The 19,884-nt window shown below is 46.5% G+C and overlaps 1 protein-coding gene and 1 pseudogene across 1 annotated transcript; one reads left to right on the top strand and one right to left on the bottom strand.

Moving 5' to 3' along the window:
* The first annotated feature begins 759 nt into the window (after nt 1-759).
* On the top strand, nt 760-12,270 carry LOC120694063 (annotated as a pseudogene).
* Nucleotides 12,271-17,532: 5,262 nt separating this feature from the next.
* Nucleotides 17,533-19,367, bottom strand: LOC120694062. Its single transcript, XM_039977236.1, has 3 exons — nt 18,470-19,367; nt 18,143-18,272; nt 17,533-17,980 (listed from the first exon to the last, which is right to left on the bottom strand). Exons 1-3 carry the CDS (start codon nt 19,365-19,367, stop codon nt 17,533-17,535), a joined length of 1,476 nt encoding a protein of 491 aa, XP_039833170.1.
* Nucleotides 19,368-19,884: the final 517 nt, after the last annotated feature.

Below are 19,884 nucleotides of genomic sequence, written 5' to 3'. Positions count from 1 at the left end.
ACTTTCTGGTTATTTCTTGTGGCCTTACTGAGTACCAACCATAAGTATACTCATCCTTGGTTATTGCTGCTCAGAAGAGAAAGTTTGCTTGTGAGGTTAGCTGAAGATGTTGCTGAGTTGTAGGCCTATGCAACCCCCCGGTTGATTGCCTGTGAAGTTTAGAGTCTTCGTTTCCAGGATAAGCTGTGTATCTCTAATAATCTTTTATAGTCGTTGTAATTCTCTTTTCGTGATACTGTTACTGATTATTCACTTATGAAGTCACTACTATATGTATGAAACTTGATCCTAGTATACATATAGTTATGTATTCGGTTTTGTTTTTCAAAACCGGGTGTGACATCTATTCATACATGTAACTTTGCGTGGTGTCAATGTACTGAATAAAGGACCGTGTGCAGAGTACACTACTTTGCGTGGTGTCAATGTACTGAATAAAGGACCGTGTGCAGAGTACACTCAAGGTATCGATGCAAAGCTGCTCAGTAGGTGCCAAAGACAACCTTATATGCAGGGTGTTTGGATTAACATGGGGAGCACCAGTCCTCCACCCAAGAAGCTCCCACATACACTGCAGCAGCCAGCATCCCTTGTGAGTTGTTCTGGTCAGCGCCGGCCACGAGATGGCAAGCGCCGTTGGCGGGCTGATGGCCAGCAAGCTTGCCGAGCTTGTCTGGGATGAGGCTACCCTGTTGTGGAGATTCAAGGACGCGTGGATGGCTTGAGAGGACCATGGTGAAGCTGCAAGCTTGATGCGCCATGCTGACCGGAGGGAGGGCCAGGATGAAGGAGAGAGACGAGAGATCATGCGGGTTTGGATGAAGGATTTCAAGGCTGCAGCCTACGACATTGAGGACTTGCTGGATGAGTTCGACGCTATTGAACTCATTAAGCAGGACCAACCCAAGGTACAGATGCTAAACTTCAATATTCTTAGTTAATTTTCATTTTTCTTCTTTTTTCCGAAGTGAGGGTTGTCCCATTTTAAAACTCTCGGTTCCACTTATATGCTTTTAACTGATATTTGCCCATCTGATCACTCCCAAATTAATAAGCTTTAGAATGCTGCTGGGGAAGAGAAGCGGAACCTTGCTAATCCTTAATTTTAAAATAAAAGTTGCGAACGCGTTACATCATATCTGTGAATTTAAAATTGATAGTGTGGTCTCATTGTTAAAATAAAATTGAGTGTATCAATTTAGCCATAACAACATTTAAATTAGGCCTTGTTTTAACCTGGCAAAAATAAAATGCCCGTGCATAGGCAACTCAAGCAGGACCGTGATATTATTTTGGTAAACATGAATCGTTGAGGCAATTGATTCTGAAATCAGTCGTACTAAGTTCATAGTTGCCTCCATTTCAACAGCGGCACCAACTTTTATTTAGGACTGCACTCACGTCATCAGAGTCAATTGACTAAGGGCAGAGCCGCAGAGGTGGGAGTCTATAGCTGCAATTGCAAATGACTCCTTTCCAAAATATAATATTTAGTAGAAATGGGAGAAGGAAAGAAGATATTCAGGCAGTTATATCCAGCCTACGGAGTGCCCTGAGCATGAAGATTCTTCATAAAATTAGAATGGAGTCATTACCAAGCAGTCTGACAAAACTAAATATTTTTATCGCCAAGTATAATTGAAAACTAATTCTATATACCATTACAATAACGTAGGGTGCATACTTTGTTTGCTTTAGAAAATGTAGATAGACCCATCTGAAGCTGGAACCTGGAACAAAAGAATGAAGAGGCACTGTACATGTAAGCGTTACAAATATGGGTGACAACGGCAATAGGCAGAGAGGCCAAGATACAGGAGCAGTGGCTCCGCAGTGATCGTCATCGAAATTATTGTTCATCTTATTCCTTGGTTCGCCGGCGCGTGCGAGAGTGAGAGTGAGCGAATCAGAGTGAGAGCAGGCAGAACACGCGTTCCTACGCAGTTCCAACAATTGGTATCAAGAGCAAGGTTAGATAGTTGGGGGATCCGTTCCCCTCGACTGAGGTGTACCGGTGGAGCTCGCTGACGGCTGTGATGCGTGAAGCTCCGGGCCATGTGTCGGCCTGTGGACACGTGCAGCGCTGAGGCTGCCTTGGTGCGGCGGCCAGCGGAGCTGCGGGCTGGGGCGCGTAGCAGGGCATGGGCGCGACGTGCTGCGGGGTCGCCGGTGGTGGCTCATGGGCGCAGGCACAAGCGCGGCGCACGGCGTGAGTGGCGGCGCGAGGCGGCTGGGAGGGCTGCGGCAGGGCGCGCTCGTGATGCTCGGCTGCGGGGTGTGGCACGCGACCGGCAGCGCGGCCGGCGAGGCAGTGGTGGCTCGGCGCAGCGGCAAGGAATGCACGGACGGCGGCGATGCGACGCCCGGAGGAGTGCTCACGGTGGCCTGTACGTGCTGCGCGCTGAAGGTCGCCGGGCCGTGTGTCGGTGCACGTGAGGGAGCCCGTGGCGACGCAAGGCTAGGCGTTGCGGTTAGACAGTGGATCGCGCATTATTCCTGTCTTGGTAAGGCGGGGCGTCGTTCTGGCCGGGGAGCAGTGGCGTGCGACATAGGGATGAAGCGGTGGCGTGCGTCACCGGAGAGGGAGAAGAAGGCCACGGCGTTCACGCGGAGGCATGCTGCATGGTTGGCATCCACATCTGGAGGCCGTAGCGGCAGCCGCGGGATGACAACAACGATGGGAGCAGCAGCATCGAGGCAACGGCGAGTGTGCGGCGGCCCCGGAGACAAGAAGGTGTGCTCCCTGCTATGGTCTATGAAGAGCCGGAGTCCTGTACGTTAGGATGGGCGGCGACGTCGTAGGTTAGGGGGAGTCATGTTTAGGGGGAGATTTTTAGAATAAACACGCCATAGGTATGTTTCTGGCATGCCTACGTTTGTGTCATGCTGTGCCGTGTGTGTCGCGCTGTCGCGCGTGTTGAGCTCGTTCGGCGAGCTCGGGTCCAGTAGGTTGGCAAGGTCGTTGCCGTCCAAGGTCTAGGTGCAGATTGTGCAGAAGTGCGCCAGCTGCTGTGTTGATCGAGTCTTGGAGTTGTTAGGAGTAGTGGCTATAAGCGCCAGTCTAGTGCGGAGAAGGCCGCCACGTCCGGAGCGAGCAAGTGGCTCCCTGGGCAAGGCTGAGCAGGTCCTGCAGGAATGAAGGACGTGGAGGAGAGCTCCTGATGCGTCCCTTGCCTACAAAAGTCCATGTACTTCGTTGTGCTCCGGAGTGTCGAGTTCAATGTAATACAGAGAGGTCAAGATACCGGCTGTTCATCTTCTTCCTCGGTCCGCCGGTGCGTGCGAGAGCGAGAGTCGAGCGAATCAGATTGAGAGCGGGCAGAACACGTTTTCCTGAGCTGTTCCAACAGTCCCACCTCCTCTTCACGTGGCTGCTGCTGGCGGGACTGGCCTGGGCTGCTCTAGGGCTTGGGTGGCTAGATCCGGTGCCCGGTCAGCCGGATCCAGCACCCCCTGGTCGGGGGCAGCGCTGGTGGTTGTCGGCAATGGTGGGGGCGGCTGCAGCAGGCCTGGAGTGCCGGGTTTCTCCATTCTCATGGCCGGGTCCGTTGGGCTAGGGGCGGCGCCCACGGTGGCGGGGATCGCTCGACCGACGGTGGCTGGCGGTGGCTAGCCTTCTTAGCTGCGGGGTACCAGGGTTTGCAAGGATGGCCGGCAATGGCTTCGCTGTACGGCGGTGTGTTGCGCGAGGCAGGCAAGGCCCGGTTCCGTGTGCCTGGCCGGAGGGGGTGGTGGCGATGCATCTTTGTAGCTGCTGCATGCAGCCGGTGTGTCGATGCCGCTCTGGAAGGGTTCCTATGGGATGTCAGGGAACGACGATGGCAGAGACAGCCGGTTGATGCTCTTCGCTTCTCGGCACCCGGTATGCATGTGGAGGGGGGACTTGCAGCATGAAGTCAGAGCTGCTACATCAGTGGATGTGGCTCGGCAACGATGATATGAGCCGAACCCCCCTTTTTTGTTGACTAGACTGTTTTGGAGGTCAGCAAAAGCAGGGGGCAGGGGCAGAGGTTCAAAATTGGAAGTCAAAGTGTTCTTCATATTGAGCTCGGCAATGATGACCTTTTGCGGCCTTTCGCTTCAGACCATCTGCCTGTCTTCGTTAGGATCGTCTAGAGTCTGCCATGGGATGTCGCTGGACTCATGACAGTTTTGTGCTCTTCCACGTCATGTGGGTGATTCAACCCTTTGTGTGCCCCGTGTTGGTACCATGTTTGGCTACCCTTCTTGTACCTACAATTCTTTCATCTGAACTGAGTGGCAGATCTCCTGCCTTTATTTCAAAAATAAGTGATAGAATCACAGAAACACGTAGTGAGTAATCATTCTTTGAGTGTGGTAACCTTATACATGAATAAATCAGCAATGAAATGACATCTACCAAAAGTAAAAGGCAAATTTTGCTCACGGACACCGTTCAATCGTGGAATTGGCCGATGCACACCGCCAAAATGATAATTTGGCCAGTACCATTATGAAATGGTGGTTCTTTGCTGCTGGACACCGCATGCAATAAAATATTTATTTTCATGGTTCGGTAGAGCGAAAGACGCGTGAATAGACCACATTGCCCCCTACAAGTCGTCTTCTACCTCTAGATTCCACACTTCTCTCTCCGTCCATTCCCTTAGCTCTACACTGTGCATCACCGCTCCTGTCCCCAACCCCACTTGCCCCACCGCACTCCCCACAGACGGTAGTAGGAACCAGCAGGCAACACACACCCCCATGAATAGTAGCAGGAATGGGTCGAAGGTGTCACGAAGACTGGGACATGAAGCCAGGGCACGAAGTCTCTGGAGTGACGTCCGTGTGGGGTGGGATGAGCCATGGCTGTCGGGCATCATCCGTGTGGGTGTGACGCGCTACTGCCAGGGTTGCTCCATCTATGTAAGGAACAGGGACCACCACCATTAGTAAGGGTAGGGGCATCATAGAGGTCGCAGCTGGTTGGATTCATGGTCGGAGGCGACCATTGTCGTCGCAAATGGTGCGTCCGCCTTCGCTACCGCTGTTGGTGATGTCGAGGCCGCCGTTGCATGGGTAGCAGGTAGGGAGGCGCATAGTATCCAAATGCGCCGGCCGCTGCCGTCGATGGTGTGTCGGGCGGGGCGGGAGGGGGGGGAGGGCACGAAGAAGTACGACTCCCGCTCGTCGATGTGCGCCAGGCCTGGGAGCTTCCAAGGGTCCTGGCGATACAGGTGCACTATGGGGATGATGTCGAACTTGAGCCACCTACTTTAGGAAGAACCCAAGCATATGACGGATTTAACGGAAACCCTGGCAGCTCCAGCTCCGTTGTCGCTGCATCAGATGACGGTGGTGATGCGGCAGGCCATGGCTCCGCCATGGATGAGTACCGAGTAAGTACATGTTGCTTGGCCTTTGCTAGTTGCTTGATGGATCGATGGAGAATTGGAGACAAAGATGGAGATAAGAGAGAAAGGTGGAGTCTAGAGGTAGAAGATAACTTGGAAGGGCAATATGGTCTATGCACGCATCTTTCTCTCTCCCAAACCATAAAAATGAAAAATTTATTGCGTGTGGTGTCTAGCAACAATGAACCATGGCTTTATAATGGTACTGGGCAAATTGTCGATTGGGCGGTGTGTATCTTCCAATTCCATGATTGAACAGTGTCTGTGAACAAAATTTCCTAGAGTAAAACTAAACTCAGGACTACTATTAAATGAAAATTTAATACCAAGTTCTACAGCCTTTTTTTTGAAACACCATCTACAACTTTGAGCACTGACCTACTCAGTTCAGGAACATAAACGTCACCTTTAGTGTCATCTGTGTTAGAAATATGGAATATCAATAAGCCGAAACACTCTACAATGCCAACAACACTTTATCAGTTTACAAAACCGAAAACTTTACTTTAAAAACTCGGGCAAGAAAGAAGAGAACAAATAAGTTGGTGACATCTCCTTACTCCAGTTCATTTGAGGCCACATAATTTCGAAGAGTATGTGTTAACCCATGCATAGCATGATATGCCTGGCTCCTCCTTGCCTGTATTTTATTCTGAAAGTGAACATAGTGTGAAGTGGAGTAGCTTGGTATTACAATATAAGTAAAAAAACAAAGAGGTGGAGAGCAGCCATACCTGCAGGATGCATTTTTGTTCACTAGACTTGGGCTGCCCACGAACTTGGCCCTCAAAGCGGTATCCATGAGGTGTGTTTATGGGCTTCACCTGGCAACTTGGGCCATAAATTGTCCTAGACCCACAAACAGACCACAGAATCCTTGGTTTAGAAATAAAATACAGAATACAAAATGTGCAGCAAGTGAAATGATTAGAAGGTTAACTTTATTGGTACACAAAAATTTCACATGAACTTATTCTTGTTTGGCTGGACATTAGATTTTTTTGTTTCAACTAACTTATTTCAAGTTCGAAGTTGAGTTTCTAAATTTTATACAACATAGGTATCATCATCAGTTGAGTTCATAAACGGTCTCTTAATTTGGTGTGAAATTGAATGGCTGAGTGTTTGTTGGGTGCCATTGCACTTGCTGTGCTTGTCATTATAGTGACCAACCAATATATTATAATTTATTTCTCAACAAACATGTAATATGTTTTCTTCTACAACTTGTTTTGTTCAGCCGTTGATATACCACAGGAATATATTCAAGTACTACAATACAAAACAAAACACATGTACAACAAAATTTTATTTATGGTTTATCTTTTTCTCTTACAGATTAAGCTATTCTTTTCATCCTACAATCCATTCCTGTTGCGGTTTACATTAGCTCACAAGATGAAGAAGGTAAAGGAAGTTTTAACCAACATAGAGAAAGAGGGTTGTGGGACCCTTGATCTGGTGCCCCAAGATACATCAATGTGGGCTGATGAGGTGGCTAAAAATCAAGCTATTATTTCACCCACCAATGGGGGCATCGACATTATTAGAATGGTAGGAAGGGATACTGAAAAGGAAAAGTTAATCAAATTACTGAAAAGGAAAAGTTAATCAAATTACTGAAAAGTGAAGCTGATGAGGTTGTCTCAATCATTCCTATTGTTGGACTTGGTGGCCTGGGGAAGACAACACTAGCCCAATCAATTTTTTTTGATAATAGAACCAAAACCTTTGATCTACGGGTATGGGTCTATGTGTCTAAGAAGTTTGATCTACAAAGAATTGGGGAAATAATCATATCAACAGTGAGTAGGAGTACCAGTATTGAGCCAAGCGAATGGTACATCACCCTAAAAGATGGCAATTTGCAGTCCATTACTGAAATGTTGAAAAGTATGCTCCCTACCAAAAAGTATTTGATTGTTCTTGATGATATGTGGGAGGAAGGTGTGGATAATTTGGAAAACCTATAGCATATGCTGCAATATGGTAGGAAGGGAAGCAAGATCATATTAACTACGCGAATGCAACATGTAGTGGATAAATTGGATATTGGTGCTCTAGCTAGTCAAGGAATAATCCGCCCTGTGCGCAAGAGTGACCAAATCAATTTAAGCATTTTATCAGATGATGACTGTTGGAATGTGATGCGACAAACACCATTCTGGCAAGGTGAGGATCTATGTGGATTAGAACCAATTGGTAGACAAATCGCCAAGAAGTGTGCAGGTCTACCACTACTAGCACGATCTCTTGGATTTTTGTTATCCCAACATAAGTCTACAGAGGCATGGGAAGATATAAGGGACAAGAAGATTATTTTGAGTATGGAAGAAAATACTTTGTTGCAAGAGCCTTTGGAGGGCCTCATGTTGAGCTATTACTACATGCTGTTAAAGTTCAAGTTGTGCTTCACATATTGTGCAGTTTACGCCAAGGGCTTTACTATCGCTAGTGACAACCTCATCCAGCAATGGAGAGCCCTTGGATATATTCAATCAATCATCGATGGCAAACACTGTGTCGACTATTTGTTGGGGATGTCTTTTCTTCAAATTTCCAAGACTTCTCAGGTCAGTAGAATAATCTCTTTTCCATCCGTTCATTCATTCTTCATGATGCAATGCTACCGATGTTAAACTCCAAGATTGTCAACAGATCTATGTTAGTACTTATTTAACAATAAATTGAATGGCATGGTGGTCTTACCCACAGTTATCACTGGAATCCACATCCATGGAAACCCAATGAACACACGAACTATTTTGCCACTTCTCCATAGTATTTCAGTAAAAGAAAAGAAAGCATCATGAACTATATGAGCAGCTAATGTGCCAATCGCCCAAATTTTTTTGGGAATGTTAAGTTGGGATATTTACTTAATATAACTAACTAGAGTCATAATAACTTATTTTTATTGTTAAAAATTGACCAGCAATGGCTAAATTTCCGTTTACTTCATCGAATGGCGACTAATGAATCACAGAATTCTGAACATTCAGGCTATGAATCGTTTTTTTTATTTTCTGAATAGATGATTGTTTGTTAGTTAGAAAGAAAGACACTATCAGAAGATTGAAGGAAATGATCACATTAATATTCTGATTGAAATGTTTAATTGTAACATGATGAAAGAATTAAAACCAATATACTCTAGTGATAACTCAAGAACCTCAAGCTCGTTTTGGAAACATAAAAACCCAAGAACCTCAATGGCAATGAGGACCCTAGCGAACATTATCTGAGATGGAAAGGAATGACCTTTTTCCCAAATATGTAGGAGGGGTGTGCAAGTTTGTAGTAAAAGAATTAAAAGAATTCGATGGTAGCAAAAAGATACAAACAAGCTGGGATGTGTCTAAGAACTTTAGATGAATCGTACCATAATATATGTAAAAATACTACAAGATATAAATGAGAAAAATAAAACAATCATATTAAACAAAGCATTAAGGAAACATTAAAATGTTTTGTATACCTAAACCGAATGGATCATATAGAGAGGAAAAATAGGCACATAGACAAAAGCCCCCACATGCTATTGTGGGTGTCTATTTGGTATGCGATTTATATCGGAGTTGTTTGGTTTATGCCCTGCCGCCACACCCTTGGCTTGGCAAGCATCTTAGCTCTAAGCGCTCGAAATCAAACGCCTAGGGGAGCTTATTGGTTTATGCAAGTTTGTCTCAAGGCAAAGCAAATAAGCCCTATGAGTGAAGGACGGAGAAAAAAATGCTGTAGTGCTGCTGGCTTAGGGGACGACAAGAGCAACAGTGGATGAAAATTTTGTGAGAATCAGAGCGGGACAGGTGGAGTGAAAATATTGGGAGAAAACTTGTTGGTATCCATTTTTTTCTTGAGATTCTCTAAAAGTGGAAATAGAAATCCAATTTAAGCATCTTGGGGTCTATCAGGATCAGTGCAAAATTTTTTTTTTTCTTGAATGATGCAGGAGAGCTAAGAAAAAGATAAAATAGCTCAAGGCTAGAGTCACCCATCCTAAGCAGAACGCGGACACACCTAGATAGCAAAAAGATCTGAGAAGATCGATGCTAGTATTATTATTTTGTGAAATTCACTCAAGGTTTAACAGCTAGGAGTAAGAATCAGCTCGTTCGTTACCATCAAGATAATCTTTCTCGCTACTAACAGTAGTAACAACTGATCTGTCTGCAGAATGCTCCAGAGGATGCTGAAGGTCCCATCAAGGTGACGATGCATGATTTGGTTTATGATCTTGCAACGATAATACTTGGCCAACAGTTAATTGCTCTAAATGATCCCAAAGAATTGACTCATAACAGCCTTGAGAAGAATTATTGCCGACATATGCAGTTTATCAATTATCAGAAGCAGTCTATTGATCGGAAAAAAATTCCAAGTAAAATTAGATCTCTCCACTTTACAGAGTGCGACAGATTGCAGCTTCAAGATAAGTCATTCTCTAAATGCAAGTATTTGCGTGTCTTGGACATAAGTGAATGTTCCATCCAAGGGAAATCTGTCCCCAGCAACATATCGTTGCCATCTTCCATTCATCAACTGATGCTGCTAAGGTACCTCGATGCCTCGGGCTTGCCAATTACATCACTTCCGAAATCCTTGCATAAACTATCAGCATTTGGGGAGCTCTCTGCACTCTGGTTCCTCAACCTATCAGCATGCTCTAAATTTTATGAGCTACCTGAGTCAATTGGCAATCTTATTTCTTTATGTCATCTAGACATGTCAGGCTGTAATGTGCTCCAAAAGCTCCCTGACAAGTTCGGTACCCTTCCTAACCTCTTGTTCCTAAACTTGTCCAGCTGTTCGAAACTAGTTAAACTGCCTGACAGTATTAACATCAAGTCTTTAGAGCATCTAAACCTATCAAGTTGCCACCAACTACAAGGCCTACCAAACAATTTTGGCAATCTTGAAAATCTCATGTTCTTAAACCTCTCTGACTGCTACAATGCACATATGTTACCAGAGTCCTTTTGCCGACTTAAGCATCTAAAAGACCTAGATCTTTCAGACTGTCATGATCTAAAAGAGCTCCCTAAATGCTTTGGTAATCTTTCTGAGCTTCATTCTCTGAATCTAACAAGCTGTTCTAAGCTGCAATCATTGCCCGAGTCATTTGGTGGTCTGTCAAAGTTGAAGCGCCTTGATTTGTCATATTGTATAAGGCTTGAAAATCTGCCATCGTCATTTCGTAGCTTGAAGCTTCAAGTACTGTACATGTGGAATCTCCATGAGTTGCCAGAGGGTATTAGCAACATGACTAGTCTCATCAAGTTTGAAGTCCACTCAGTAAAGGGGTGGGATATAGATTTCTTTGGAACTCCTTCCATTTTGAGGCTGCCTTACAGGGTAGTAGAACATAGTGTACATGAAGTAAACGAGGTGGGTTATGGGCCACATAGCAGTATAGTGAGCATTGGGAAATTGGCTTGTCAACACCTACGGATTAATCACCTTGAGAAAGTCAAGCATTCGGAAGATGCGGAGAGAGCTAAACTGAGAGATAATGCTGACCTCCAGAAGCTATGCCTTTCCTGGGGCCATGAAGATATGACAGAGAACAAGAGAGATGCAGAGGTGTTGGAGAACCTTATTCCTCCTCGGACTCTAGAAGGATTCGCACTAAGAGGTTACATGGGCACAAACTTCCCTAAATGGATGCTTGAGATCTCCTCCTATCTTCCGTATCTCACCAGTATCAAACTCATGAATTTAGCATGTGATGCTGTTCCTCCACTTGGGATGCTGCCCAATCTCAGGCTGTTGCTTATCATCCTAATTCCCAACATCAGGAAGATCGGAAAGGAATTCTATGGAGAGAAAGGAGCATGCAAAAGGTTGCGAGTTATTCAATTATATGGATTGAAGAACTTGGAGGAGTGCTGGACAACACGGTCAGGTGAAGAAGGTGATGATTTCTTAATCCCTAATTTGCACATGTTGTATGTATGGGACTGCCCAAAGTTGAAGTTCCTGCCGTATCCCCCCAAAAGTATGTATTGGGACTTGACCTACGGCGATGAGGTGCTACCACCAATGCATGGGTTTGGGAGGCTTGCTTTCATCTTCCACTCTTCCTTTTGAAGCCATAATCAGAAGCAAAAGTTTTACTACTGACAAGTGGGATCGACTTCAGCACCTTGCCACCCTCGAGGAATTGAGTGTCACTGGATTCCACAGCTCATTAGCCTCCTTCCCAGAGGCCACTCCATGTTTCCCCTCTCTCAGAAGACTACATTTGATGCTACCCAGCCTGGAGATACTGCCGGAATGGCTGGGGCAGCTCATTACCCTTGAAAAAATAATCATCAAGGGCTCGCCCAACCTGACATCTTTGCCTCAAAGCATACGGAACCTTACCGCCTTGAAGAGACTGGAAATTGGGAGCTGTCCAAGACTGGTTGAGAGGTGCAAGGGGGAGGATGCCCACAAGATTTCTCACATCCTAGAAGTAGAGTTGGATGGCACAAGATTCGTGCAGGGACAACCTGTCAGAGAATAAGAGGTAAGAAACCTTCCAAAAGCATAGTGAATCTCTGATTTGTTCATGCATGTAACTATGTATTGCTTCATATTGCTGATCTTGGAACTTGAAGATCAAAAATAAATATTGCTTCTCAAACAGAGGTAGAGTGCAAGATCTAGCAAGACCATACTGATGAACCTTTGGAAGCCATGCTAGCTAAGCGGTGGATGAGGAGAGGCACGGAGGAGGTTGACCGAAGCACAGTGGTATAGTACATGTAGATTATTACTGTGCCAAGCAAAGTTTAATCACCCAGATATATATGGGTGGCGGGTGCTATGAGTTACATTGCCACAGAAACTTAGCTCACTAAAGCAATGCATATTACAACTCTTGCTCATCATGGAGCTATATATCTTGGTAATCAGGTTACCTATCGGCGGAGGCAAAGGCGGCCATCACGAGTGAGCAAGGAGGCGGAGGAGGACGTGGTGTCAGGCTGTCAGCGAACTGGAGGATGTGGAGGGGATGGACATGGAATATTTGCTGAAACTGGATGGTGTGCTTCTGGGCAAATGTAACAACACTGATAATGTACAAATGTATCTATAGCTGATATCAACACTGATAATGTCCTTGTGTCTTGTGAAATTTATTACTGGCAAATGTAATGGAGGTGTGCTTCTGGGTGGCGTGTTTGTTCCATGTTGATTGGTATACTATGAGAAATGCTTCTCTGGGTACAAGTACGAGCATGCATTTGAATCCCACAAGAAATCTGCAAGAAAGTAGTACTAGCAGTATTGATTTCTCTGGGATTCATGCATGCTTGTGTCTTGTGTGATTGTGTCTGCCCTACAACCAGTCCAATAGTACATTATCATTTCTGTGGCATACATTATCATATTGTGTTTTGTAGCTTGCAGCTTCAAGTATTGTGCATGAAGTCCTTGCAGATTCTCAATGAGTTGCTAGATGGTATTGGCTACATGACTAGTCTCTCCATGTTTGAAGTCGACACAAGAAACAACGCATATATTGATGATGTTGTTGCTCCTTCCATTTTGAGGCGCTGCAGTTGCTTGTCAGGACAGTAGAACATAGTGTACATGATGTGCTCGAGGTGGATTATGGGCCATATAGCAGTCTTGTGAGCATTGGGAAATTGTCTTGTCAACGCCTAGAGATCAATCACCTTGAGAAAGTTGAGCAACCGTTAGATGCAGAGAGAGCTAAACTGCGAGATAATCCAGACCTCCGGGTGCTAAGCCTTTCGTGGGATCATGCAGATACCACGGAGTATAAGATAGATGCAGAGGTGTTGGAGAATCTTATACCTCCTCAAACTTTTGAAGGATTTGAACTAGCAGGGTACAGGAGCACAAACTTCCCTAACTGGATACTTGAGATCTCCACCTACCCCAGTCCAAGGACGAACGGTGGCGCAACCATAAATACACTAGTAAGGAGAGAAAAACTGCACCACCACCACCACCAAGGCACAGGAGATCTTAGATGATGCCTCCACGAATGTAAATGATGCCAAGAACGTAATCATCATTGACTAAGCATGAGCTTAGCATGGCTTTAGCCCAAGTCTTATGCCGAGCAAAACAACTTTGACCTGAGCGTCCAAGAAGAGGAGGCCACAAGAGGTTCTTCAGCGCGCCTTCAAGAAGAGAAACTGCTCGAGGGCGATCATCGTCACTGGTCCAGTGTAGAGCTGGGCTAGGCTTTCGACCAGAACCCTAGCATGCATGGAATGGCGGGCGCGTTGGAGGGAGGGGGCACTAGCCGCCGCCATAAGGGAATGGCAGGATTGGGCCGGGGTAGCCCAGAAAAGAGAAGGGGGATGCTCGCGGACACAACCGTGGTGGATTGCGGCGCACCGCGCAAGGGGGCACGGAAGTGGCGCCGACTGGCACCACATGGGGACGATGGATTCTGGAAGGACCGGTAGCACGCTCTAGCCTAAGAGGGGGAGGGGGTGAATTAGGCAACTTAAAAACTTTAGACCTATGGCTCCAATTATTTGCACAAAATTAAACTAAGACAAGCTATCTAGATGTGCAACTATGGATGTTCTAGTGTGAAACCCCTATCCCAAAAGAGTTTAGCAACCTATAGCCTTTCTTATCAAGAAACTACTCTATGAAAGTAAAGGCACAAATATTACTAATATGAAATGCGGAAGCTTAAAGAGCGGGATAGAGAGAAGTAAACTCTTGACACGGGTGTTTATCCCGTGGTTCGGTTAGCCACAAAGGCACACCTACATCCACGTTGTTGTAGCACTCACTAAGAGTATTGCTACTCGGCAATCAAGTCTCTTCCATGAACACAATCACAGTCACCTTGATCCCGGGTTCCACTAAGGAGTTTTTCCACTAAGGATAGGGGTCTCCACGTCCCTCGCACAAAGGATGTCGTCGCCGCTCCAAACCAAGTCGGAGGGTCGATGACGTTGCCTGCGAGCCTTCAAGCTCCAAGGTGCCAGCGCACCGAATCTTCTTTTGGTTCACAAGAGAACCACAGCACAAGGGCTCAAGGCCTTGCAAACTCACTCACTAAGAGCTAATCCTTTACACAACACTCTCAAAGTGTGCTAAGGGCTAAAGATATGAACACTAAGCTCTTGGATGGCTTGGAGATGTTCTTGGGTGTGTATGAGACTTGTAGTAACTCCAGCAAACTCAAAAAGGCCGGGGGATGGCATATATATAGGCCTCCAAGTCGAAGTAGCCGTTTAGAGCCGTTGGCCACCTTTCTGCGTATGCACCGGTGTATCCGAAGGCATAGCACCGGTGCATCCAGTCACTCTGTGCAATGGGTTGCCGTTGGGTCTCTGACAGTCTGATGTGGCATCACCAGATAGACCGGTGCTTTGTCACCGGTTCATCCGGTGCAGCTTCTCTTCCTTCCAACTGTCCCGGAATTGCACCGGTGCTTCTTCCGGTGTACCACGGGTTCATCCGGTGCTGAAGAACTTCGTCCAGGCCACTTGACATGCTGTCTGATGCATGACATGGTGCTTGCACCGGTGCAACATCTTGGCACCACTGGTGCATCCGGTGCCACACGGCTTGCTGGCACCAGCACTGCAACTTGCTCCGGTGCTAGGGCACCGGTGCATCCGAGCCCCACCGGATAGACCGGTGCTGGCTCACCGGTTCAACCGATACAACTGATTCTTGCAGAACTCGTCCAATTCAGGGTTTCTTTGTGTTCTTTCTTCGTGTTTTGCTTTGCTTGTCCTTTTTGCTTCATCCCTGGGATCTATTAATGTTTACTTGATAAACGCATTAGTCCCATTGATTGCGTTGTTACTCAATCACCAAAATCACAAAACAATGGCTTAATGAGGCCATTTTCCTTAAAGATTCGAGATGGATGGTCCCCGTGTGGCGGCTGACACCCCTCCTTCCAAGGCGGCTCACCGCGACCCAACACCTAGGGCCTAGCTTCTACCGTCCTCATGTGGTGGCGCCCTCTCCCCTCTCGGTGGCACACCGTGACCCCGCCGTGGTTGACTTCAACACCTTTCCACCCTTGAGGAATTGAATGTCTTTGGCATACGACAGCTCATTATTGTCCTTGCCGGAGGCCAGTCTATGCTGGTTCCCCTCTCTCAGAGGGCTACTTTTGTATTTACCCAACCTGGAGATACTGCCGGAATGGCTGGGGCAGCTCATTGCCCTTGAAGAATTATTCATCTGGTCCCCGCCCAAGCTGGCATGTTTTCCTGAAAGCATACGAAACCTTACCACCTTGAAGAGACTGTCCATTAGAGACTATCCAAGGCTGGTTAAGAGATGCAAGGGGGAGGATGCCCACAAGATTTCTCGCATCCCAGAAGTTGAATTTGATTACCAAAGGGTAACGAATCCAGGATTGAAGGTAAGAATCCTCTCAAAAAGCTAAGCCTAGTAAATGTATGCTTTTTACATGTAACTGTGTGCATTGCTTCATTTTTTTATACTCCCGGAATTCCATGATTAAACAATACATATTGCTTCTCAACGCGATTAGAGGAAGAAAATCTCCACTTTCCGGGCAATTAGAGGAAGGTGGACAAGAAAAATTTGTGGAGAGAAATTTTACTTCTTTAATATTATTAGGGCGGTGCAGGAGTGGCGGCGCAGAGGTGGCGGCGCGGGTGGCGGTGCGGGGATGGCGCTAGGGAAACGGCGTCGCGGCGAGATTTGAAACTGGCCGGCAGGGGGGGGTTATATAGGCAAACATTAACCGGGGCAGGCGGAGCACACGGACCACCTCGGTTAATATTAACCGAGGCGGTTATTTTATGAAGCCCGCCTCGGTTAAGTTTTTTCCTCAACTTGAACTTGTAATGCATTTTCCTACAAATTTTTCCACCGGACTACAAAATATCAAAAAAGCAATGTTGTGAGTTTTAAAATTCTCTACCGTTTCTGTTTCAGCAACTTTTGCTGATTTGTCCTCTAACGTTTTCAAAATTTCCTCTGAACAAATAGTGTTCAAACATAGCTCTAAATCTTGTTTTTAATTTGTAATCCTGGCCAAACGTTTTCGAGTGAAGAAATGCGTATATTTCCAACAAATGTAAAGGCATACATTTGGATTCCATTGCAATAATAAGTTACAAAATGTTGTGTACAATGCATATCATTTTGGCGTCGACGCAACCACTGTCTTCTTCTCACCGTCTGAGCGGCACCAAGGCTTGATCTTGGTCTTGTTGACACGGTACTCGACTTGCTTGATCTTGCGTGGATGATCAGTAAAGAGTGAGAACTCCGTGTAGTCGTGTTTCTCGGGGCTCTGCACTCCATTAGCTCTCACGATCCTCTGCTTTCCTGATACAACCACATGTTTTTTGGAATCTCTGGGCTTCGGGTAGTAGGCTTCCTGAGCGACGCGGTTTGCTAGTACCCACTGATCATCTTTGTACCCGACACTTCCATGCTCCACGGTGGTTAGCCCTTACTCGTCCACGACAACCGCATTCGGCTTTACCCCTTGGCATTGGAAGATGGGTATCTATAGTTCACCGCCGTAGTCAAGTTCCCATATCTGCTCAATCTACACAAAGTATGCCTTGGTGTCCCTAGTGGCCTCATCGATGCCCTCATATCGAACCCCACTGTTTTGTGCTATGCTCTTCTTATCCTTCTCTTTCGTGTGGAACTTGTATATATTGATGTCGTATCCTTGCCACGAGGTGATTTGGGAAGACAGACCGTACGCAAGCCACAATTCCGCCGCATCACGATTGCGAGGTATGCCCTGTTGTTTGATCCATGTCATGAAATTGATCTTGTGCTGTCTCTGTACCCATGCCTCTATGCGTCCGTCGCGACCACGACGGAGCTCTTCCAGGTGCTTCTCAACCCACTTATCCTTGACAACTAACTGATTAAGGGCGTTGTGATGAGCTTCTTGCACCATTTCTTCTTCTACATCGGTGCGTACTTTCCTCCCAGTGCACCCCATCCCTGAGGTTCTGCCTTCGTGCGGATGGATGGGCAACCCAATTGCATTTCCATCCCGGATGTATTTGGTGCAGCAGTTAATGGCCTCCTCTGTTGTGTATGCCTCGATCATAGAGCCCTCTGGGTAAGCACGGTTATAGACATATCTATTCAATGTCGACATGAACCTCTCGTACATCCACATCTGGTGCAGGTATAGAGGCCCAAGGTCCTATATCTGATCAACCATGTGCATCATCAGGTGCGGCATAATATCGAAGAAAGACAGCGGGAAGCACATCTCGAGCTGGCAAATTGTCTCTACGATGAATTGTTTCATGCCTGGCAGCTCAGCTTCATCAATGACCTTTTGTGTGATCCAGTTGAAGAAGTAACCGAGGCGTGTGATGACCATCTTCACGTACTCTGGACCGATTGCCCTGATGACAATTGGGAGGAACACCGTGAGCATGATGTGGCAGTCATGTGCGTTGAAGCTGGTTAATGTGAGGTCCTTCATAGAGACTAGACTCTTGATGTTGGAAGAGAAACCGGTCGGCACCTTCACAGCCCTAAGCCACAGGCACACGGCTCTCTTCTCATCAGTTGTGAGGTTATAGCACGTGCCCGGGAGGTCCACTTTCCTGCTCTGCGCCGCCAATGTCGGATGAAGTTCAGGCCTAATGTTCAGGTTCACAAGATCCTACTGTGACTTTAGACCATCCTTCATCTTAGTCTTGATGTCCAGAAGGATTCCGGCTGTGCTTTCAAAGACATTCTTCGAAAGGTGCGTGCAGTCGACGGCATGGGGCGTATCTAGCTCCTTCCAGTACGACAAGTACTTGAAGAAACATGACTGCTTCTTGAAAGGTACTGGGGTGACAGGTGGTTGTTTCTCCTCCATCTGATCCCGCTTCCTCTTCTTCTTTGCTGTGGTCCCATCTTCCTTAGATTTTTTCTTTTTCCCGAACTCTATGTTTATGCCATTCACCATTTCAAACACATTTTTCCCATAACTCGTCTTCTCTGCTCATTAATTTGAGGCTCGGGATCTTTGTCAAAGAACTGATTCATCGAAGGATCCCGGTACCTATGCTTTTTGCTGAGGAATCGCCTATGCCTAATGTACACCAATTTCTTCGATCTAGTAAGATAAGTGTAGCAGGTACCATCAATGCACACTACATAACTTGACTTCCCTTTGACCTGCCCCGACAGTGCAAAAAGGCCAGGGTAATCGGTGATGGTGACAAAGATGATGGATTTTAGAGTGAACTCCTTCTTTACGGACGCATCCATCATTTTCACCCCATCTTCCCATAGCATCTTCATGTCCTCCATGAGTGGCTCCAGGAACACATCTATATCATTGCCTGGTTGCTTTGGACCAGAAATAAGTATGGTTAGTAAAATATACCTACGCTTCTGGCATAGATAGGGAGGTAGGTTGTAGATAGTCAGGATGACCGGCCAAGTGCTGTGGGAACTACTGAGGTCACCGAAGGGATTCATCCCATCCGTACTTAGTGCGATCCTGACATTCCTCGCTTCGTCACCAAACTCCTTCGTGAACTTGGCATTGAAACTCTTCCACTGCTTGCCATCGGTGGGGTGTCGTAGCTTGCTATCGCCCTTGATACGTTCTGCCGATGCATGCCACGACATCAGCTTGGCATCCTCTAGGTTACCGAATAGCGCACGCAAGCGATCGATCGCAGGGAGGTACCACACTGACAGGGCAGGACTTTTCCTCTGTACGTAGCCCTCTTCTTCCTCATCCTCAAGAACCGGGATCTGCTTGGCCGTCTTCTTCTTCTTCTGCCAACTCTTGGGTCCCTCATCATCCACGTCTGCGCAACAACCGGCATTCCTCTTGTTCTGACTCGCGCCGTAGTGCGGACAGCTTTGCAAGTTCTCATACTTGCCCCGATACAGGATACAGTAGTTAGTGCATGCATGGAACTTTTTAAACTTCATCGACACTGGCCGGATCATCTTCTTCGCTCGATAGGCATTGGCGGGCACCTTGTTACCCTCTGGGTATGTGTCAGCAAGCATACGCAACATGTCATTAAAGCTAGTGTCGGACCACCCATGGCGAGACTTCAACATCAGCAATTGGAGGTTAAAACGTAATGCCGTCCATTGCTTCGGACAGTACTTATACAACGGATCAATTGCCGCCTGCTTCATCTCCTTGAAATTCTCAAGCCACTTCGGATTCCCAAACAAGACATCATCTTGGTCCATACGGTTAGCAAGGTTCTCAAAAATCTCTGCATCTTCGGGCCCCAACGAGAATCTTGTACATCCACTCAGCCTTGTCCATGAATGAGACCTTGCACAAAACGAGAAAATAGTGTCAAATACGCAGATCTAGATCCGGATCCGGTTTTCTCTCTCCTCCATTTAGATCTAGATCTAGACCAAAATCATGTAAAAGAGAGGAGATGAGAGTTGGAGGAGTCAGAAATCAACCTTTAGTGGTGTCCTCCCTCACCAAATCCAAAGGCAAAATCTCCCCCTTCTAAGATGGTTAATTTTGGTTGTTTTGAGGTTAAAACACCCAAAAATGGAGGAGGAG

The sequence above is a fragment of the Panicum virgatum genome, unplaced genomic scaffold (assembly GCF_016808335.1).
Source record: "Panicum virgatum strain AP13 unplaced genomic scaffold, P.virgatum_v5 scaffold_2674, whole genome shotgun sequence".
In the NCBI taxonomy this organism is placed as follows: Eukaryota; Viridiplantae; Streptophyta; class Magnoliopsida; order Poales; family Poaceae; genus Panicum; species Panicum virgatum.
The sequence above is the reverse complement of the archived record's forward strand: the minus strand, read 5'-3'. Positions and strand labels throughout refer to the sequence as shown.